At 42.7% G+C, this 22,766-nt stretch overlaps 3 protein-coding genes across 5 annotated transcripts in view; 2 read left to right on the top strand and 1 right to left on the bottom strand.

The window, feature by feature from the left end:
- LOC124485415 (protein FAM126B-like) overlaps nucleotides 1–2,698 on the bottom strand; it is a 33,005-nt gene extending 30,307 nt beyond the window's left edge. Inside the window, exons 1-2 of one of the 3 annotated variants that reach the window (XM_047047017.1) lie at nucleotides 2,421–2,698; nucleotides 2,061–2,217 (exon numbers count right to left, since the gene is read on the bottom strand). The gene's annotated coding sequence lies outside the window, so the exon portion shown is untranslated. The remainder of the gene's footprint in view (nucleotides 1–2,060; nucleotides 2,218–2,420) is intronic. The other 2 variants (XM_047047016.1, XM_047047018.1) reach the window with 2 other exon arrangements.
- A 4,571-nt stretch (nucleotides 2,699–7,269) lies between these two features.
- LOC124485419 (CASP8 and FADD-like apoptosis regulator) lies at nucleotides 7,270–11,537 on the top strand. Its single transcript, XM_047047026.1, has 10 exons — nucleotides 7,270–7,607; nucleotides 8,077–8,386; nucleotides 8,516–8,621; nucleotides 8,874–9,009; nucleotides 9,274–9,341; nucleotides 9,512–9,560; nucleotides 9,638–9,690; nucleotides 9,805–9,883; nucleotides 10,003–10,510; nucleotides 10,789–11,537. Exons 2-10 carry the CDS (start codon nucleotides 8,079–8,081, stop codon nucleotides 10,916–10,918), a joined length of 1,437 nt encoding a protein of 478 aa, XP_046902982.1. The 5' UTR covers nucleotides 7,270–7,607; nucleotides 8,077–8,078; the 3' UTR covers nucleotides 10,919–11,537.
- Nucleotides 11,538–11,826: 289 nt separating this feature from the next.
- dip2a (disco-interacting protein 2 homolog A) overlaps nucleotides 11,827–22,766 on the top strand; it is a 78,648-nt gene continuing 67,708 nt past the window's right edge. Inside the window, 2 exon segments of the mRNA XM_047047004.1 lie at nucleotides 11,827–11,948; nucleotides 12,239–12,368. Coding sequence (XP_046902960.1) covers nucleotides 11,910–11,948; nucleotides 12,239–12,368 — 169 coding nt within the window. The 5' untranslated portion in view covers nucleotides 11,827–11,909.

Below are 22,766 nucleotides of genomic sequence, written 5' to 3'. Positions count from 1 at the left end.
AAGACAAAATGCATTATTGACTTTGGCCACTTGATTACCGTAGGAGCCTAGCACAACCATGACCGCCCTCGAGTGAGGGTCTCAAAGTCCATTTAAAAGAATGTGAGATTGATTTAAATGGCCACATCCACAGCCATTCGGGGTGTTGCTGCCACAAAGAACATGTTCAAACACTGAAGACAGAAGCTTGATTAAAAGCAACATGTACCCTAGGTCTAGATCTTCAAAGCTGCCCTGTGTGAGCGTTGTGAATCCTTTATCAGATCCTGCGGGAGGCGACCCTGGCCACGCAGGGGAGTGATGCTGTACACAGCAGAGAAGAAGCATGACAGGCGTCATGCCTGGCCCAGTGAGTCAGCAGCACCGCTGTTCTCTCAGCACGCGACACACATGCCCAGCTGGTGCAGGCTGAATACATAGGATGGCAGTCTGTGGACGAAGTCCACTTCGCTGTCTCCCCTTGTGATCACAACAGGGTTTAAGCATTTAACTCACTGACTACTACCACTACTGGTTCACAGTGCAGGAACTGCATGATGTCACAGAAAATAATGACATCCCACATTTGAACTAAATGTAAACATTTTGTATGAACAACACACCTAAATATACCTTCTTTAACGGCCTGGAGGGTTGCAGGGCCCTGCACTTTGATTGGGTATAGAGGAGTTGGGCAGAGAGCTTGTGCAGAGAGCTTGTGTTTCACTGAGCACTGTTGATAGTCCCCCATTGCTAATCCATGATGGGCTAATTACAGCTTTGATCCCCCAGGCAGGCATGTGTGTCCCTATGCACTGCACTCCCATGTATGTCAGGGAGTGCATGCGTGTATCAGTGTAACCTTGGGTGTGTGTCTGTGTCCCTCTGTGTGTGTGTGCGGGGGGGGGGGGGGGCTTAGCTGTGCTGGTAGGAAAGGAGATGACAGAATACAGAGCCCATGTTGGTTTAGAACTGCCAAGGGGGGAGCTTTAGCCATTACTGTTATAGCCAATAAACAGAGGTTGCTGAGAGTAAATGTGTGACAACGTATAGCAGTATTATATTTTGCAGACTTTTAACTCTGTCAATCCAATTGTGATGCTTAGGGTCACTTATATAAAATAGATTTTAAATAGTGTTGGTCGATAGCCTTTTCTGTACACATAACACAGTCAATTGTCTTATCAGCATAAGATACTAAGAATATGTAAACAAATTCGGGACAGGTTCGATTGCTACGAGTAATTGTAATGTCTGAATAACAATATTTACCTCCTTAAACATGAGACAAACGAAGTCAATTGACCACAGTTTAAAGACTGCCCTCATGCCCGGGTACGCATTTTGTTAGACATCAAGGGTACTGGCTAACCAGTCGGTGCCAGTCTCAAACGATGCTCTCTAGCCTCGTTTCTATTTCGTTCCGTAGCACAGAACCAATATCACCACCATTTCAAATAACTAGTTGAACTCTAAAGAAACTAAATTAACCGGGCATATGCCCGGAAGACACTCCTGCTGGTCGAGATCACTCCCTAAACACATGGTGGATTAGTTAGAGGAGGTGGAGAAGGAGAAATGTTCAACCGATGGCGGTGAGAATTATCTTGCTCCTTAGTTCCAAATCGTTGCCCATATTGTGAGACATTTGGTGACTAACGACGCATGGGACACGACACTGAGCTGTGCTACTACTAAGTTAGCGCCTGTACTACCTCGACAATAGTGCTACCAGTAGCTTACCACACACACTACTGACGGTTTTGTTGTCCTATTACTGACCAACAATGTTGGTTACCTTATTAATTCACTAGGCCTAAAAACAAATGCCATTCAGCTCACCCCAACACACTTGAATAACAATCTGGTTCTATCCTAATCCCAAATTATACTTTTGTCCTTAAATGGATTTTTAAATAATCATCATCACTAAATCGCTAGTATGTATGCTTGCTATGTGGCAGACTAGCAGTGACATGTAGCTTGCAAGCTAAACGTCTTGCTAGCATACTACTTGAGTTGCAACAGTCCCAAAGCTCCGAGCAAGAACTGACACGTTACACAGAAAGGCTTGTACTAACCTGCTTAGGAACGAAGCAAAATCATTTTGGTTAGCTAGCTAGTACTGCTGCTCACATAACGTTGCATCTGGTTGAGGACCAGAAAAAGAGACTGAAGTAGCGGTTCCTCTTTGCCATTCAATATCAAGAGCATCACCGGCCCATAAGTGGCGATCCACTAAAACACAAAGCAAGCTATAGTTAACCGTCAGTTTAGGAGTCGATACTAGCATGGGGAAGATAAGCTAGCCATGGTCAGGTTACCCTCGGCTAAACTAGCTAGCATTGATGTGTGTGGATTCTTGTTCCACGTCGCGAGGACTGCGACGAGTTGCATAGCCTAACGCTACATTATTAGATAGCGAGTAGCTAGCTACTTACCCGGTACAGCAGCAGGAATATTGACTGTTTCTATGTCATACATTAACATTGGTCGGTCAGCAAAATGTAAATCCAATCAGCGCGATTATTTTAGTTGTCTACATGAGTGTTTTGCTTGGTCTAATCGAAAGGGTATCCTCCGACTGATCAGGCGAGTGATGTGCGATTCACATATCATTCTGGTTGAATCTTGAGAATCATTCTCAGCGTCCAAATGAATCTTCAGCGAGTCACGAGTTTTGAGTCACGACGCTTCTAGAAAATGCAAATGAGACACAATTCAACCTTAAATATCAGTCTCTTCAGTCACATTTATATACAATATATTTTACAATAAATTGTACATTTGGGAATGCAAAGAGTGCGCTTAAGTGGAATACAATTTTGTTTAAGATCGGGCTTTCCATACGAGTCAGAGTCACAAACACGCAAATCTTTAAACTGAATGGAATCAAATGACTTATTTCAACGTTAAGATTTGAAACACCCATCATCAGAGAACATTTCTGATCTTGCTTCCCTAATGTGGAATTGGATCTAAAAGTGCCATTCCACAGCAAGAGTGAAAGCTGAGCGGCTAAAACAAGAAGAGGACATAAGAAAAGTATGCAGGGAGGAGCATATTGTAGGCCAGTCGTACTCAAAGTGTGGTCCTGCCCCCGTCGTGGTCCGCGACGGCCACAAGTAAATGATTGCGACATTTCTAACATACTACTCAGAACGAAGAAAACAGTCAGTAGTAGACTATTAAAATGGGCTACACACGTTCCGCATTCTTCTGATATCACAGCCTCTGCATGCGTTGTACCAGAGCCTCTCTTGTTGTACCATGTGAGGGAGTTCTCCCCTCCCAAATAGAGTTGGTTGGGTCCATAGCCCGTCTTTTGTAAAAGGTTTTCTCACATAGGCTACCGATTCCCTGGAGGATGGATGGGAGCAGGGGGCCGGTGTTGGACCGAATTCTCACTCCCCCGCAGAATCCCACTCCCCTACGCGTGAACGCGCACTGCCTTCCTAGCGTATTGCTAAATGTAGTTTGACGAACCGAGGCATTTAATTCATGTTTCATCAAAATCTAAGTAATGTTGACCTGCACTTGAGAGCCTATACGATTTGTATGTCGTGCTACTCGTAAAGTCAGAATTATTGTCTCAAGAAAATAGACGAACTTTGGAGCTGCACTTGAAAAACGATGATGATGTCGATATATAGCCTACAATATTATCGAAATGAGGGTAATATGTGAATTATGTTGTAGTTGCGAATGCAGTTATGTCACTGTCTGGTAAAAGCGAGAATCATTCTGTGTATTCATTTGTACGAATCACTTTTAGTAGAACTATTCACTTCTGATTCTTGATTACGTTGTACTTGCTATAGGCCTACTTACTAAATGCACTATATGCCAATTAATTGGCATATAATCGTCAGGTAAATGAGAATAGCTACATCATTTTACAAATGTAGGCTATATAAAAAGGCCCCTGCTCACAGGTCCCTCCTTACATAATTCAACTTCTGTTTCCCTCTCAGTAAACTACTAGCCAAACAACTGCTTTGTGTTTACAATCATATCCATTTTATAGATCCTGCTTCCCTCAGCCTAGTTTGTGTCTGCCAACTTGCCATGTACAGTGCTTGGTTTTAGTACCTGATAAGCCAAGTCTGGACCTTCCCTTTGTGAATGGCTAGTGAAAAACATCTAATAAATGATGACATTTTGATTAGTTCCATCACATTTATTTTTAACAAAAAACTATAATGATATATTTAACAAAAGGTAGAAAAAAAGAAAGAAAGTGATCTTTAAATGAGAGTTTTAACAAGTTTGAGGCTTGATCATGACAACAGGTCAGGGATGCATATTCCTCTCAGTTGGATTTGAGAACAACACTGATGGAACCATCTGAGGCAGCTGTCACAGCCAACCTGAGATTTTAGATAAACATTAAGATGAAGTTGTGGAATGATAATGAATGATCAAACATTAGGAATGGCAAAAACTGGCACTGTCACCTATAATAACATTACCGCCTATACAAAGAAATACCAATGCTTCATTATAAATGTGTCTATCAGTGAAAAAAGTATTGTATTCAATTATTATCTCAATTATTATCATCTATGTTTAATACAACTTAATGCCCCATTATTTTCACCTTGTATGCATTGCAGTAGGCTACTGTGTATGAGTTATCTTTATCTCACACAATACCTCACCAATTTAACAATCCTAAAAAAACAACTGCTACTCTAATCAACTATTTAATGATGCAGATATTGAGTATTTCTTTTCAACTTACTGGGGTTAGAGTTTTGGCAACACTGTTTTTCATCAGAATTAGAAAGGGTTTTAATTGCCATGAAAGTTTGCACAGACAAGGAATTTACTTTGGCATACATACATTGTAGGTGTATGCATACATTAAACATATAGGAACCTTAAAACTGAAATATGTGGTCTAACTATACAAAAGGTACATCGTTACTCTGTGTACATTGGTATTTCTTTGTATAGGCGGTAATGTTATTATAGGTGACAGTGCCAGTTTTTGCCATTCCTAATGTTTGATCATTCATTATCATTCCACAACTTCATCTTAATGTTTATCTAAAATCTCAGGTTGGCTGTGACAGCTGCCTCAGATGGTTCCATCAGTGTTGTTCTCAAATCCAACTGAGAGGAATATGCATCCCTGACCTGTTGTCATGATCAAGCCTCAAACTTGTTAAAACTCTCATTTAAAGATCACTTTCTTTCTTTTTTTCTACCTTTTGTTAAATATATCATTAGTTTTTTGTTAAAAATAAATGTGATGGAACTATCAAAATGTCATCATTTATTAGATGTTTTTCACTAGCCATTCACAAAGGGAAGGTCCAGACTTGGCTTATCAGGTACTAAAACCAAGCACTGTACATGGCAAGTTGGCAGACACAAACTAGGCTGTGGGAAGCAGGATCTATAAAATGGATATGATTGTAAACACAAAGCAGTTGTTTGGCAAGTAGTTTACTGAGAGGGAAACAGAAGTTGAATTATGTAAGGAGGGACCTGTGAGTAGGGGCCTTTTTATATAGCCTACATTTGTAAAATGATGTAGCTATTCTCATTTACCTGACGATTATATGCCAATTAATTGGCATATAGTGCATTTAGTAAGTAGGCCTATAGCAAGTACAACGTAATCAAGAATCAGAAGTGAATAGTTCTACTAAAAGTGATTCGTACAAATGAATACACAGAATGATTCTCGCTTTTACCAGACAGTGACATAACTGCATTCGCAACTACAACATAATTCACATATTACCCTCATTTCGATAATATTGTAGGCTATATAGCGACATCATCATCGTTTTTCAAGTGCAGCTCCAAAGTTCGTCTATTTTCTTGAGACAATAATTCTGACTTTACGAGTAGCACGACATACAAATCGTATAGGCTCTCAAGTGCAGGTCAACATTACTTAGATTTTGATGAAACATGAATTAAATGCCTCGGTTCGTCAAACTACATTTAGCAATACGCTAGGAAGGCAGTGCGCGTTCACGCGTAGGGGAGTGGGATTCTGCGGGGGAGTGAGAATTCGGTCCAACACCGGAGTGATGGCATCACTAGACAAGGTTTTACCAATTGAAAAACGGCAGTTTATTTTACATAAATCTCCCAAAACTATTTTGCGCTTAAATAATGGCCAAACATTTTGTGTGTAAATCCCTATCTGCATCACATCAGAGCAGTCTCAAAACTTGTATTTTTTTCTCAGCGGAAATTAGAATTAGCGTTATAGCCTACATTATCCGTTAGAAAATCATGTGCCGCTAGCAATTGTATGGCGCCAGGTCTGGAGGCCTGTTGTTCGCGAGTTTTTATTTATTGGCCAAGTGGTCTTTGGTCTGAAAAGGTTTGAGAAACACTGTTGTAGGTGTAACGGGTGTGAACCTGTGAAACTCAATCCTCAGCTATGTAATGGGCTACCCAAATAGCTATCTTATCTTTGTAGCTGGTAGTGATCGCGTTTGGCAAGTCAGATGACGTGCGTTCGAGCCCAGCGAGTGGCTAACGACGCCTTGTAGTGACGGAGCGTGGCCACGTCCGTTGCATACCGTCACATAGGCTAATGACTCTTGGCTAATTGTCTACACCAGTGCACAGTGCCCGTGATGCAGTCGGTGATTAAGATGTCAGTTAAAACAGACACATCTCTTAGATATAGAATAGATAGTGCATAGTGCCCGTGATAAAATTGTTGGCACACCAATTCCAGATTCCTGGAATTAAAGATATGGCATAGTGCCTGTGATGCCTTCTCAGTGGTTTTGGTACCTTAGATCACAATTAAAATTCTGTCATCTCTGAAGTAGCCTACTTGTAGGCTACAACCTTCACATTCTCATGCCAATGCCGTAGCCTACATTCATTCTATTGATTATGTATATATTTTGTCTGCTGTTTCCTACGTTATAAATGTCTTAGGTTTTGTTGATCAAAATGTTCTATAATGGTTCTCTGTTAAATTGTCTTACTACCACAAACATCTAAACATTTAGTTCATAACAGAAGTAATGCACAATGGTTGAGCCAGTTGTCATAATTATAAGCCTAATTCACCATACAGCGCTTGTACATTTGTAATGGGCTGTCAGTTTTTACATCAGTAAACACATTCATTTATCCAACAAAATCTACTTTATATTGTAGTTCTGTTCGCTAGGCAGTCCCTTTGAAAGCATCTGAATATTGGTTTGTAGTCATAAAAAGCTCTTTATCTAGCTAATGCACAAAATAAATAGGGTTAATGCCAATGTCGTTAAAACATTTTTCAATAAAATGATACGCTGTTAAGTGGAATTCCTGCCTGGATGTTCTGCTGGTTAGGTTTCAGTCATCCTGAAATGGCGATGGCGATAATTTTACTTTCACTTAGCTTGAAACTAAGATGACCTTTCTGCAACACGGAGAGGGCGTGCTACTAATTTACTAACGTTTTTACATATTTTCCGATACAAGCATGGGTTTTTAGGCTTAACCGTTGATTGTGGCTTTTTAATTTTTTGCAAAGGTGTTTCCCCATCGGAGATTTTGGTTTCTTTTCCGTATTTCCTCTAGTTTGGGAAATGCGTCACATGCGTTCTTTCTGGCTTTAGACCGGCAATCTATTCATGTGGACTCTGACTTTCAAGGTAAATCATTTGTATTAAGGCAAAATGTATTTTTTCGATTATAGTTTGTGCTTAAAATGCTTACTGTTGCCAAGTCGTAGCCTTTGTCAAGAGTGGTGTTGTTAGAAACCATTTGTTGCTCAAGCTATAATATAATTATTCTTCAGTTGAGGGTTAGTTGAGGGTTGGTTGATGTAGTCATATTACACATGCCTTAGATAATGTGTAATTATTTCTGTGCAACTCTTCGAAGTCCAAAAAGTAGCATAGTGGTAAAGTTTTATCGTGGAACACACCATAACGGCCGAAACAGGCTATTCAACATTAATAACTGAATAACTGGTATTTTGTTGATATATGACTTCAATTGATAATAATTTCAACGACACTGAAGGGACCAATTTCTTACTTATGATAAATTCCAAGAAAATTACGCCAGCTATTCGAAACTCTCTGTTAACATTCGGTAAAGTTTGGTCTCCTCTTTCAGTGATGTACGATATAATCTCTATGGGGGACGGACAGCTGCTTCAGACCATCAACCGCTTAGCGGAGGAGCTCAGTTCCAGCGAATGCAGGAGGCTGGCGTACCTGTGTGAAAGTCCGGGTTCCGTCAGCAGCGGGCCGGATGTGAGAGAAATGTTGAGGGCCCGCTTGAGCCAGGGTGAGGTGAATCATCTGTATCTGGTGGAGCTCATGTTCAGACTGGGGCGTTTTGACCTTTTAAGGAAGGTGCTCCTGGTCGATAAGCAGGATGTGGAGAGAATTCTAGGCCACCTCAAAGGTGTGTCAGAGTACAGGTTAGAGATCTTTACTTGTAACCTCAAGCAGATGCAGGGCACAATATTTGTCATGGTTCTCTTTAGGAGACATTCTTTTTCTATTTTTAACTTTTTTTCTCTCTTTCTCTGTCTCTCCCTGTATCCCAGATATTTGATGGATGATTTGAGTGAGGACATGGGGTCAGAAGACTTGCAGGCTGTACTATTCCTGCTCAGTCACACACTACCTAGAGACAGAAGGGATAAAATTACGGTAAAAAGTAGAAGCTTAGCATTCCAAGAGCTCTAGAAAAATAACTTTGCATGAGACATGCCAGAAGACTTTATTTACTCTCATTCCTGACATACTCAGTATGTTTTTGTAATGACTGATTGTTTCAGTTTGAAGGTGGGGGATGTTTTATGAATGGCACTTGTGAACTTTTGGAAAATTACTCTGCTCTTAATCTCTCAATGTAATTCTTCTTAGTTAATCAGTGATTATGTTATGACTCTTATGTTACAGAACTTCCTTGATGTTGTTGTGGAATTAGAAAAGTTGGACAAAGTGTCATCTGACAGTGTGGACATGATTGAGCAATGTCTAAGAAATGTTGGCAGAGTTGATCTGGCCAAGAAAGTCAATCTGTACCAAAGTTCAGGTGAGAGTGCTAATTATTTGGATACTTTTTTGTGCTCCATACTCTTTTGGTAAAGTGTGAAGATATAGAAATGCCCTTAACTATAGTATCTATTGGATGGTGGCTTTTGATAAAAGTGTCTGCCTGATGACTGATGAATTCAGTCTGCAAAGTTGCCAGCCACCTAATTAAGGCATCAAGTTGTTTTTCTTGTCGCCACCTAAGCAAAGAAGTGTAAATAAAAAATCAACTATACAGAAAATCTCTCTTTGGTCACTTTAATAGTCGGAACATCACATCCGCCGTCAGTTGTCCAACATCAAAGGGTTGAGCCGAGGACAGAGAGGACTGCTGTGAGTTACTTTCACTTTCCCTCTTTTCTCTTCACCAATTGGAATATTCCCATAACGTAAAAAATGTCTGAAATCCCCCTCTCAAGAGTAACAGAACTAGTCTTTTTTCATATTTTGGTATTTCATATAATAGTCTTTTTTGCTCCTCGGTGCTTTGCCATTCCCTGTAGGCCACTGCTACATTCTCATTAAAACAGAGACATTCCTTCCATCAAAGTGGTAAGTTCATTTACTCATACATTAACTTTCGCTTTCAGTAAAAATAATTTTTGATTAAATGTGATTTTGGATTTCAGTTCCACATAAGGTTTACGTGGCAGAGCCTGAAACCAGAAGGCCATACTGTCAGGTGACTAGATCCTGTAATACACACAAGATTGTGCTTCACGCGCAGTTTCCTTACAGTTTGTAATTTCCCCTTTTTCCAGAGTGGTGTTATATGACGCTTTTGCTTGTTGTGCAGAGCCCAGTGGAGGATTACAGACTACGAACAGATGGCCCAGGTGTATGTGTCATCATAGACTGTGTTGGCAGTGATGGAGGTTAGTGGTCACATGCTGTACCTCCACAAGTATTGTTTTTACATGTTATTTTATTTATTTACCTGAAAAATAACTTAATAAAAAATGGTTTGGCCCTTTTCTTCTCCACTCCACTCCAGGCATGTTGAAAGAAACATTTACCCAGCTCCATTTCAAGGTGATCCTGCATAAGTGGCTGAGCGTTGAGGAAATGTTGTCAGTGCTTAGGGGCGTGTCCAAACAGAGGGAGATCCAGGAAGCAGACGCGCTGGTTGTCTGCATCATCAGCCGGGGTACGGCCACCGACCTCCTGGGGACTGACTCCGACAGCGTTGGTGTCCGCTTGGATTCAGTTCGGAACCTCTTCACCTCAGACACCTGCCCCAGACTGACCGGGAAGCCCAAACTCTTCTTCATCCAGAGCTACCGGGTCCCCAAGACCGAGCGCCGCTCCAGGGCCGCTCACAGAGACGAGGACCTGGAGACAGACGGGCTGTCATCCCTCACGCTCGGTGTCGAGACTGTGCCCGCAGGGGCTGATGTCTTCTGGGGCAACTGCTGGACAGAAGAGAGGCAGCTGGAGGAGACGGCCCACCACTCGGTGTACCTGCAGGCCCTAAGCCAGAGCCTGGTGACAGCACAGAGGAGGTATCAATCCAACAGAAACAACACATTCTCCCACATTCTTCTGTTCAGTCAATCAATCAATTAATCCCATTCATTTATACAGCAATAACTTTGTTAGCCAAAGTGCTTTGCAGTAAATTTAAGAGCACCAACATTAACACACTCTATTAAGATTAAGCACTACACAGATGACAAAACTGTTAATCAATGACATGTTTCACTGTTGATACCTGGCTTTATGTATTGTATTTGACTGTATTGGATTGTAATATACTGTTTTTTACTGTGTGTTTCCGCAGGAGGACACACCTTGTGGATGTTCACACGGAGATCAACGGAATGATATTCGACCACAACAGAAAAAGTCCTGGTGCAATCTACCACATCAACTTGAGACACACTCTGAGAAAAAACCTGTATTTACAATAGTCAGCTATGTAAAATGTTTTAGTCAGTACCACTATCCATTATACCTGCTGAAATATAATATAGTGAATAGGGCCCCCTGCTGGAATCAATGATGTCAACACCCAGCGTTGGCCACATCGTCATTTAAACAGCTTTATGAATGACTTATTACTGCACTTTTAGAAGTCTGAAGTAATTTTGACATTACTTTGTTTCATTAGTAGTTGTATTGCTCCCACCTATCTATACCACTCACTGTAGACATCAGGCTGATCTCGAGTCTCTTGCCTCAATTCTCTACAGTCAGGGAAGCATTTTATTATTTATAGATATAAATATGAGCCATTAGCTCTAGAAATTATGTATCTTTTTATTAACATACTGATATCTTTGCTATATTGTGAGATTTTATATTGTTAAGTTATATTGGTGCTACCAGTTACTTTTGAGTACACAACTACACAATGATTTAAAACACAGAAGCATCAATACTTTCATATTTATTTAATATTTAGTACATTCACATGTTTTTATTTACTTTGATACATAAGCTACTTACCTTCTCGTCACTTGCATCAATTATTATAGAGGAATGGTATGAAGACTAACACGTTTTGTTTTAGTTTATACAATTATCCACAAGTTCTCTCAACTTTGTTTTTCTCATTGTTTGCTTTTCTTTAATAGATATACAACCAATAGAAAAACACCACCTAAAGTTTTGTATTAGCTTTTTTTCTTTTAATTGCTTCAACATGATGTGAACAAAAACAAACAATCAGTTTGGGTTATTGTGAGCAATGGAATCTTTCAATTCCACAGTGTGAGCGTTAGATGGCAGGGGCGCGCAGCTAAATTACCCATCTAGGTGAACCATAGCTATAGAAAAAGTGGCTGAGGTGAACAATCTGAGCGTGCTTCCCATCACGCGGCCGACACCGCGAACGCGCTTCATTTCAGAGCTGCTGTTGCTAAGATGCAATGGCGGCTGCGCCAAGGAGTCAAGAGTTGAATGAGTTCTAAATCTAAGGGGCTCGTGACAGGAACGGACGTGAGTAGTAAACGGAGGCATTCGAATCAGTGAAGCTCTGTAGTCTGTCATACTGCTTGCAAATGTGGCTAGGCATGCCAGCTAGCATTGTCTAGCTCTTAATGTCATGACAGACGGAGAACGAACCAAGGGCTTTCTCACACATCTGTATCCCGTCGTACTAGCGAGCGAGCCAGCAAGCGAGCAGCACCACCCATCTCTATACTGGCACTCGCGGCCCAAAAGCGCGGAAAGGTTAAATATTTGGTCCGCAGTAGGTTCTTGACGCAATTGTTTTGAATTTGGAGTAGATCATTATGGCAGAGAGAAATTCTACCGGATTGCTGATGATGATGTTGGAGCCGACACCGGCGATTGCAATGACACTCCCGGCGGAGGTTCGCGAGAAGCTGGCCGAGCTCGAGCTGGAACTCTCCGAAGGTAACCTTAACCTGACAAGACAACTTGACACGACTACACAAGGGGGATCTTAAACACGGCTTCGGGCGGAGAGTCTTTATTTTTGGTACCCAATGATGTGTCCTTGTGTGCAGCTAAAGTCAGAACCACCGCCCTAAGTGCCTTCTCCATGTAATTGCAAACGCATGCCTATAATGGTGTTAAAAGCTGCTCAATCTATGTAGGTTCAGAGCAGTTGAGCCGTACAGCAAATTTACGCAACTGTTTTGAATAGCTATTGTTTTTTATGGTTTACTATTGCAGCTTAGCAATTCTAGTTATTTCGCCAATATGTCAAACTAGGTTTAGGCTATTACATACATAAACAAATGGAGATTTGGAGATTTGCTGTGGACTTTGTTTATGGGAGAACAAACTGCAAGTTTTTCACATATGCAATGTAAAAACAATGTAAACTTCCAACAAGACACATGGTTAAAGAAGAACACGTTTGTCTTTCTGCTGCATGAATGCACAAACACACGGACTGTAAATGATATTAGTACAGTTCAAAGAGCTCTCAATTATTGTTATCCCACATCAAAGATCTTATTCAAAATTTAAAAAAGAACTATAGTACTGCCAAATTCAATAGACAAGCGGCTTTATATGTTTGATAATTTGGGAACCTGTTCAGAGTAGCCTATGTGGTTGTTTTACTCAGTCATTTAAGTGTCTGTTGCTTAATCCCATGATGGTAAAAAGAGAGACCAATTTTAAAACGGAAGCCTATAGCTTTTTAGTCCTGGATTGAACTGCGGGAAGTGAAGGGACCTATAGCTCATAAAGATCATATTTCAAAGGTATATTAGAACAGGTTTAGAATTATGGCACTATGTAACTGTACATCTTCGCTTTCGAGTGACATTCAGAATGTTAATTTCAGCATGATGGAGAGTCACTTGATCCTATTTCGGTGACGTACAGGATGTGTCCTCGCTTTTAACAGTATCTTCAGGAGCTTCCACTTGCCATTTTAAGACTGAGCTTTTTTGAAGTTGGAAAACCTTTCATGTAGGTCACTAAGGAGGAAAAACAGCTGACATGTTTTTGGGAGACTCACACACCAGAGTAAATAAATCTGGGTCCATCCTCTATTGGGGGCTAAGATGCTTCAGCCTGGAGTTTCAGCTCAGTATTTATGCCTGCTGGTAGATACGACACAGTGTCCTTATGCTTTTTCTATTCTCGCATGAAAAGACCGCTGCCCCCAATGATATTTCTACACAACTCTCGTTTGACTGTTATTTTCCTTAGGAGGTATAGCTTGCTATTTTTAAATCCTGTTTTATCTAATTCAAAGGCCCTACAGTTACTACAGGGCCTATATCCTGGATCTTTGTATCTGTGCAGGTCTAACCTGACATTGATGCTGTGCTTTTATGAAATGGGGTTGAGGTTGAAGCAAGCCTAGTTTATGCTTGATAATAAAGTGAGCATTTGTGTAAGGCCAGAAAGAGTTATGGTAATGCCCTATATTTGGTGTGATTAGATTGGGGACTTGGAGACAATGCAGCAGAGACAACCCTATTCCTGTCAGGTTAAAGGGGATTGGCATCAGTGACTCTCATTAGGCTGTATTGTGTAGTATAGAATAGTGAAGTAAAGTAGCCTAGTATAATAAAGTATACCCTAGCATAGTATATTATAGTAAAGTATAGTATAGTGTAGTTAGTAAATTATAGTAAAGTATAGCATAGCCTACTACAGCATAGTGTAGTATAGTAAAAAATTGCCTACAGCCTATTACTGTACTTTTTAAAATAACAGTCTACTGTAGTAAATGTTTTGTGGATAGCTCAGTGAGCACAACCAAGTAACAAAATGTACTTGTCCATATCCCACTTGTATTTTCTCTGACCACCTGTCACTGTTCTCCTCGTTAAGAGACAGTGCAGCATTAGGTCTGGAGGGTATGTACTAGGAGAAGTTCCGGGACGCACTTGTTCCGGGAGTACAACGGTACTTAGGAATGGTTTGCTGGACCCAATGTTAGCTTCCTCAAGGATCACAATGACTCTTGCTTAGAGACTTGTTGCCCTTGTTGGTTAGCGGTGACTGATTTATATTGTTGTACTCTCTGTGAAATATTTTTTACTGTTGCTTGCTTTTCTACAGGTGCACTTATAGCGGTTCATGTTGTTTAATTGTAACTTGTTTAACTACATGCTCTTATGGTTCTTCCCTTTGGCACTTATTTTGGTTGTTCACAATATGTGCTTCATGTTTTGGCTACCCGCAATTCTTTTGGGGCTATCTTGTTGTTATTATCAGTGACCTATGCACTTTGTAAAGCTCCTCTTGGAAGTCTCTTTGGATAAAAGCATCTGCTAAATGAATAAATGTAAATGTAAGTGCCAGATAAGCACATTCACTGCCCTCACCAAGAAGAGTCTTTCCAGAGTTTTGTTGGACTACCAATCTATAACAGTCCAGTTTCCACTTCCTGTCCTCTACATGTCACATCCTGTCTTATTTGAGTCCAGATAGGAGCAATGCCTGTGTCTGGCCTGCTCTCTGTCCTGTCTCGTTGACTCCCAATGCTGCAAACATTCTCTGTTTCCCATGGTCTTGGAGCCACATGCTCTATTTGTAGTGACACTGTAAAGATTGCAGGAAACTGGTCTCTATTCAGCGAGGGGAAATGTTAAAGAGTTTTACCAAACGCTATTGATTGTGTTATTATTAGTGCTGTCAGTTTAACGCGTTATTAACGGCGTTAACGCAAACCCAAATTAACGGCGTCAATTTTTTTATCGCGCGATTAACGCTCTTTTTGGCCTAGCAAACTTTGTAGTTTTTTTCACATGCTGTTGCAACAATTACCGACGTCAGAAAGACTACAACACCACACCGGATCTAGCTAGACCGGAAATAAAACAACAGGCACGCCACACACGCACTTGTTTGGCTTGCGAGCCGGCTAAAGAGTAGTAGCAGAGCCCGTTTACGGATATTAGACATTCTCTGGTAGTAGGCTAACGTTTTGAGTGGATGGCGAGCGCGAGACGCCGAAATGGATGCCAATAAGATTCTGAATGGAAAGTTTACTTTTAAAAAGTTGCCAAATGGTTCCATTGACAAGACCAAAGTGATATGTGTGTTTTGTCGTTGTAAACTGAGTTATCATCGTAGCACGTCCAGTCTGAAATACCACTTGATGGCCAAGCACACAGCTGATGCGATTCATGCGAATTCTCCGCCCCCTCGTCAAAGCCAGGCGATTGCAATGTTGTTTTCAATAAAAAAATATTTGCACGAAGCAATCCGAACCACTTTTCCATGTTGATAAGAGCTTTAAAATTGAAAAAAGAATGTGACAAAAAGAAATCAAGGGACATTTAGAATAGATAAAAATGTGCGATTAATTGATTAATCGCGAGTTAACTATGACATTAATGCGATTAATCGCGATTAAATATTTTAATCGTTTGACAGCACTAGTTATTATACAGAGGAGGTATGAATCGATCCAACCTAACATTGGATTAGGGTTAATGATTTACATGCTTTTTCCCATTTCAAGGTAGTGAAGGTCCATGATCATTGTCTCCATGTTAGTAGATGAGCTGATGTAAATACTAACATTTTGAGCACACAAAAGGGCATTGCAGGGCAGAGAGACACAGTGTGACCCACTGTGTTAAGGTGTTATTTCTCTTATGTGCCTTGTGCACACTTGTTGGTTCCAATCCTGCTCAGTTCAAGGAAGCAAAGTTCCATCTTGCAGTGCTGCGCAGTGCACATATCTGTCAATGTAAATATATACAGCGAGCTACATGCATTATATTGATGTGTGGTACCGCAGATCTGGCCACAGTGAATGCCCAATGATGTGTGAAATACCCTAAACAGTGTGTCCTTGTAGCAAAACAAATATCAGCTGCAGCAGTGGTGAGCCTCTGCAAGGTTTCATATTAGCAATGTTTTCTGTTGGTTTTTGAGCATCGATGCTCGCGATGCGAGGATAAACTGCTGCTTTGCCGTTCTGTAAATTGTATTCAGCTAATTTTCAGTCATTTAGTAGTGGACGGGCCGGTAGAACAGCCCGAGCAGCTGTAGACAGCTGTTTCCTGGATGTATGACGGTTGTGTAAGGGCTGTTTCCTAGCTGTGTGAGGGTTATGTAAGGGCTGTTTCCTGGCTGTGTGAGGGTTGTGTGAGGACTGTTTCCTGGCTGTGTGGGGGCTGTGTGAGGACTGTTACCTGGCTGTATGAGGGTTGTGTGAGGACTGTTTCCTGGCTGTGTGAGAGCTGTTGGGGTGGAAGTCTGGTCACATGGTCAGGCCCTAGCGCTGCCTTCAGGGTGGTGTCCCATGCTCTGGGTCATTGTTGTCAAGCTGTCCTGCAAGTTGTGATCTGGTACTCCTGACCACTGTATCAGCTGCATTACCACAACAACAATAACAACAATGACAGAAACATTATACACTCAACACTTGCGTAATTCCACCTTGCTCCGTCACCAAGTGCCAGCGGAGTCCTACAATTATTATGCATTGCTAGACAGTGTTTGCTAATGCAAAGGTATCTGTCTGTGGGTGACAGTTACAGCCCTGAAAGTGGGCCAGTGTTTGTGCTCTGCTTGGGCCTGGATGTAGACCAGCGGTCAGGAGACGGGAGGAGGGCGGGAAGACGGATGGACTGCATTATCTCAGCTGAGAGGAGAGGTGGACTCATCTGCTGGGTGATTCAGACTCTTACTCTTTCTTTCTTTCTTTCTTTCTGTCTTTCTTTCTCTCTTTTATCTGTTGTTTAACCCTGTTCTAGATTGTTAGATTTTTAGGCAGGTCACCTAACTTCGTCTTCAGGAACCCGGTAAGAATGCTGAACTTGGTCTCCTTCTTGAGCCTCTGTTATTGGCAGCTGTCACTAGCATCGCATAGCAGACTCTTCATAGTTCCACTGCCTGTTGGGTGTCCAGATGTTTACTCATGGATCTAAACATAAATTTGTTGTAAAAAAGCCAAACAAAGAAACGCTGGCGTTCAGCAGGGCTTTGACATTTGACTTCTGATGACGTTGCAGCCTTTGCCCCTCATGGTGAGGAACCCGCAAGACTTGATGAGGTCAAAGGTTGAAGGTGACTCCGTCCTCAGGCCCTGAAGTGTCAGTTGGCCAGTAGCCTAGGTAACACATGAGTGAGGTGTTGAACATGGTAGGCCTGCCTTAAACTGAAGCTGGACTGAGAAGCATGAGTCTAAGAACAATGGAATGCATGAACTCCATGTAACAGCATGATGTCATATGCACATATTTGGGGGTGGAGGACTCTAGCTAAACATTGATCAATGTTTCATGCTTTAAGGAGGAATCTTTTGGAAGGTCTGGCAGAGAGTGGACGGGTTGGTTACTCAGTCAGTCAATGGTGACTCAGAGAGACAGACCATGCGCGGCTCCATCACCCTGACTCACCTCCCCGTGCGGTGAACACGCCACACAGCATCAGCCTGAAGTGTGTATGTGTGGGATGCACAGTTTTATCAACGTGCGAGAAACACAAAAGGCCAAATCCCAGGTCGGGTCATGCTGTTTCTTCATTCTCTCATGATGCAGGTTTTTAAGACAGAGATTTTCCCCCAACGTTAAACTTTATCTAGACTTCTAGAGAGTTCATATTTGGACAGTGGTGCTGTCAATAGAAGCTGTTAACACTTCTATCAATAAACATAAACTGTATCAACTGACTTTGACTCTGTATTTTAGTTATGCCCTCTGTTGTGGCATGCGGACATCTCAATAGTTTCCTGACAGGTTGAACATCTGCTGCTCCGAGCAGATAAAGGGTTACCCCCTTTTAAATAAACAAGCTTGTCCATGGCTGCTGACTTGCACTGTTATAGAGTCCAATTAATAAGAGCGTTTCAGCCTTGAAAGTAGCAAGACGTGTGTGTGTGCGTGTGCGATGTATGTGTTGTGCATGCTGAGAAGATGCTAGGGCTATCCTGCAGTTGTGAAGAGTACATCGTCTGGGAGGGTCATAAATATTTTAAGGATGTGCCTTTGAGCACAGCGGAGCTTTCATACTCTTATACCCCACTGTAATTGTGTGTGTGATGGTGTGTGTGTGCCTGTGTGTACTTCTCAGTCTGCTGTGTTGGTCATGATCATGAACCGGGCATGAGCCCTCATTCCTGGCCAAGAAGGATCTTGTTATCGTTCACAGCACTTCACGCCACTCTCCAGGCTCCCTGTGTTTGTTTTTACTCTTCAACATCCTGCCTTTCGCTCTGTATGAAAAGGAACATGAATATTTGATGGTCTGCAGTGTGGGAATGCAATATCTAGAAAGATGGTTTTGGTTTCCTCTGCTTATTTGAGTCTGCTGGAGCCTTCGTTACTAAGAGGTGTCTCTGTGGATGTGTGTTTTAACTATAAGCTTAATGGCTACACTTCTTCTGTGTTCTCACAATCAAGTCAAATTTGATTTGTTTCAGCCCTTTTTCCAAGTAATGTCACAGAGGGCTTCACATATGACCATAGAGCTGCACCTAAACCCACCTTGAGAATAACCCCAGAGAATACAAGAAACAATTCCCAGGAAACCTTAGAAAAAAACTACCTATGAAAGCTTTGGTATGCTATCTTCTGGTTGTAGAACCGGAACACAAGCCTACTCTGCAAGACTGACCTATCTTTCTTTTTAATCCAAGGAGAGGCAGTGATAGTAGTCCGATTACAGGTCCTATTTTGTGGGACCTGTAGATTTTAAGGATAGTTTGTCTCTTTGTCCTTGAATACTGCGACTGCTTGACAGAGTGTCTTCTTCCTTACGTGTCTCTGTGCACTCCAAAGGTTTATGAGTGTTACTGCCTCAGAGCTTCCTCTACAGCTGTGGCTGTGTTCTGCTCTGTTTTAATTTCATCCAGCTACACTCCTCCAAGCTGATGAGACAGGATCAAGCTGGAAGACCATGTGTTTTTCACAGGCTAGCTAGCGCTGTCTGACACCTGTCTGGCACAGTATGGAGTTTATAAAGTTTGCTCTCAATTTTTTTAGAAGTGACAGAGATGCCTTGCCGAACCCGTCAAGTTATTCAGTAATTTTAGCTCAAAAGCTACAGGCTGCAATTCTAAAATAATTTCAGCTGTGGTTACGTTCTCATAAGGGATAGCTACCGTAGGTCAGTGGTAGATCATCTGACCGCAGATTAAGAGGTTGCAGATTAAAATCCCCCCTCTGTATGTTGAATTGGATAAAGGTGTGTTCCTCTTGGACTCTTCTGTGGATAAGGACCAGAGAGAGTGCTGGAGCCTGGGTCGGAGTCCCTGGGTTGGAGTCCCTCTTCCCCGCCACACTGTGGTGTCTCTGTTACATTTACATTTATTCATTTAGCAGACGCTTTTATCCTCTGTTTCTAACCTCCTCCTGTGCCCACTTGCCCTTTCTGTCACATGACCTCTCCTGCACACAACCAGGAAGCTCATCCCCGGCCAGGTCCAGCTGAGACGAAGCTTGTTGCCAAACTAACCGTGCCATCACAGTGCCAACCTCCAGCTGGTCTGCCATCTTGCCCACTTCCACTGAAACTCCACGGTGCCTTCCCATTGGCCAGACTGTAACATTCCCATTGGCCACACGGTAAAACCTGGCCACACATAGAGTGGCAGATCTCAGAGTTACAAAACATTTCTGAACACAGATCCTCATGTCACAGTTCTTCACTGGGCTCATCTCTAACCAGAACCGGCTTATCCTCGGTTCAGAATCTTTCCATCCAGTTCTGTGGTGGCTCTACCCGCTGGATGTGACCCAGTTGAGTGTGGTGCCCTGCGGGCCCCTGGCGCTGTGTGTGTCTTGGCTGTGGCCTGTTGGATCAGTGCCAGCCTGGGAGTTGTGCTGACCAAACAAGCCACATGCCCCACTTCAAGGACACACTGTGAAACCCAGACGGCCTTGTGCACCCCCTCCCCCCCTCACACCTGCCCCCTTGCTGTGGTGATTGGGCAGACTCCATGTGCAGAGCTGTGCAGTGCTCTCTCTGTTTTTCTCTCATGTTGTCTATCTCTCTGTCCCCCTCTTTCACTCACAGACACCAACAAACTCCATATTTTTCTCTCTCCCCTCCCCCTCTCTCTCTCCATCTCCATCACTCTATCCATCTCTCTATCTCTCTCTCTCCATTTCTCTGGTAAGGAAGGAGTGGAGGGGCTCCCAGTCAGACCAGACAGTGAGATAAAGTACTGTGTGTCGGCCCACTAGACAACCAACCCTACTGCACAGCCAAGACTACAGTGCAGTATAGATACCACTCAAGCCCCCCCCCGCCCCCCCCCCCCCCCCGCCCAAACGGCAAGCTAGAGCCAGCTTAGACAGGTGTCTGGGGGCAGTGGTGGACTACATGACACAGCATTGTCTTCAGAGCCTAGCTGTCTCTTTGTAATGGCCTGGAATTATATTTAGAAAGACTTTTGTTATGTAAGTGCAACCTCTGTCAAAAAGAATAATATTCTCGTTTCATGGGTTGACTGTTACTGGATTTGCCATGTTGAAGCTACAATTGGTCCATCTGTAACTCTCTGCTTGCCTGCCTGCCTGCCTGTCTGTGTCTGTCTGTCTGCCTGTCTGCCTGTCTGCCTGTCTGCCTGTCTGCCTGTCTGCCTGTCTGTCTGCCTGTCTGTCTCTAGAGACAGCAAAGACGTTTAAGTGCAGTGAGACTGGTAGAGGTTCAGGGTGGATGTGTGCATGTGATAATGTGTGTGTGTAATTATCACTTAGAGACCACCTCTCAGTCTGACTAGCCTAGTGAGAAAAGGATTGCAATGATTCAGGCTCTGTTAACAGTGACTGTACCACCATCATTCCAGGATTATAGATTCCAGTTAAGTTGAAGAGATGGGCATGGAGCATGGAAACAAGTACATTTGCCTTCCTCTCTCGGTTGTCAGGCTGAGCTCTTATCACCTCCCCATCTCCATGATGTGTGTGTTTAAGCTTGTGTGCATGAGTGTATAGGGACCTTTTGAAGCTGTTCTGTGTGTGTATGTGTGCATGTGCACGCAGTTGTGTGTGTGAATGTATGAGTGTGAGGGTGAATGTGTGTGAGCGAGCGAGAGAGAGAGAGTCTGTGTGTGTGCACCTGAGGTGTAGCGAGGGACAAAGGACTTGGTGTTGGGGCTGCCCCAGGCTGTGGCTGCTGCATTGTGAGGACTGGTGCACTGTGGGGAAAACAAACAGGAAGAAAATGGCTGGAATGTGTCCTGACCCAGCAGCTCACTCCACAGTGAAGGGGGAAGAGAGGAGGGAAGTTGAGAGGAATGGAAAGGAGAGGAGAGGAGAGAAGAGGGGAAGAGAGGAGAAGAAAGGAAAGGAGAGGAGAAAGGAAGAAAGGTGGGGAAGAGGAGGAAAGAGTAAAGGAGGAGGGGGGAGGAAAGAGGGAGGTAGGAGAGGGTAGAGCAAGGGAGGAGTGGAGAAGGGATCTGTCTGCCTGCCCTCATGTCCTCTCTCCTCTCCTGTCTTCTCCTCTTTTCTACATTTACCTTCTCTCCCTCGACAAGAAATGAGTGAGAGGCGTAAAGAAATTAGGTTGTAGTTTGGAGCTTCAGGCTTTGTGTTTGAACGTAACCCTCAACTTGGCAGCCCCAGTAAAGATGTGTTTTCTACCTGTATCCTGCAGCAAGCAGTCTCTTCAGTGATCTCCTCTGCTTCCCTCCCCTAGACACATGACTCCCTGCAGGCACCTGCATCACCTGAGAGAAGGGCAGAGGAAGGGGGAGAGAGGGAGGGATAGAGAAAGAAGAGGTATGAGGTAAAGAGACAGAAGGAGGGAGAGACAGAAGGGGGAGGGAGGGAGAGAAGTTGAGGGGGAGAGAGGAAGGGAGGGGTGGAGGTGAATAAAGTCTGGTTTGCATTCGAAGGTCCTAAGGCAAATTCTTCACTGAGGAAGTCTTGAATCACAAGATGCTGTTATTAAACTAATTGGTGTCAAATATATTCTTGTCTGGAAATGCATTTTGGGGCCAAGTTGAAAGTTTGTAAAATTTTATGAGGTTATACTGCAACTCCAAAATGTCTAGTTTGAAGCTAAAATATGCAGATGTATTTAGTATGAAGTGTGTTTGTAGTGTGTGTTTAGGATGAGTTGTGTAGTGTGTGTGTAAGGTGTGCATTGTATGTAGGGTGTATTGTGTGCATGTAGGGTGTGTAGTCAGTGTGTAGGGTGTGTAGTGTGTGTGTAGCACAGGGTATGTAGTGTGTGTTGAGTGTGTATATGGTGTGTGGTGTGTCCAGACACACGTGACCTAGTTTGAGGCTGTGATGACCCAGAACGATAAGACTGATAACTGAAGCAAATGTCGTGTGGAGCGAGAGACTACCCTGAGCAAGGACTCTGTCTCCTGGTGTGGAGGTAGGGGCTAGTTGACATACTTCAGTGCTGTGA

The sequence above is a fragment of the Hypomesus transpacificus genome, chromosome 23, assembly GCF_021917145.1.
Source record: "Hypomesus transpacificus isolate Combined female chromosome 23, fHypTra1, whole genome shotgun sequence".
In the NCBI taxonomy this organism is placed as follows: domain Eukaryota; kingdom Metazoa; phylum Chordata; class Actinopteri; order Osmeriformes; family Osmeridae; genus Hypomesus; species Hypomesus transpacificus.
The sequence above is the reverse complement of the archived record's forward strand: the minus strand, read 5'-3'. Positions and strand labels throughout refer to the sequence as shown.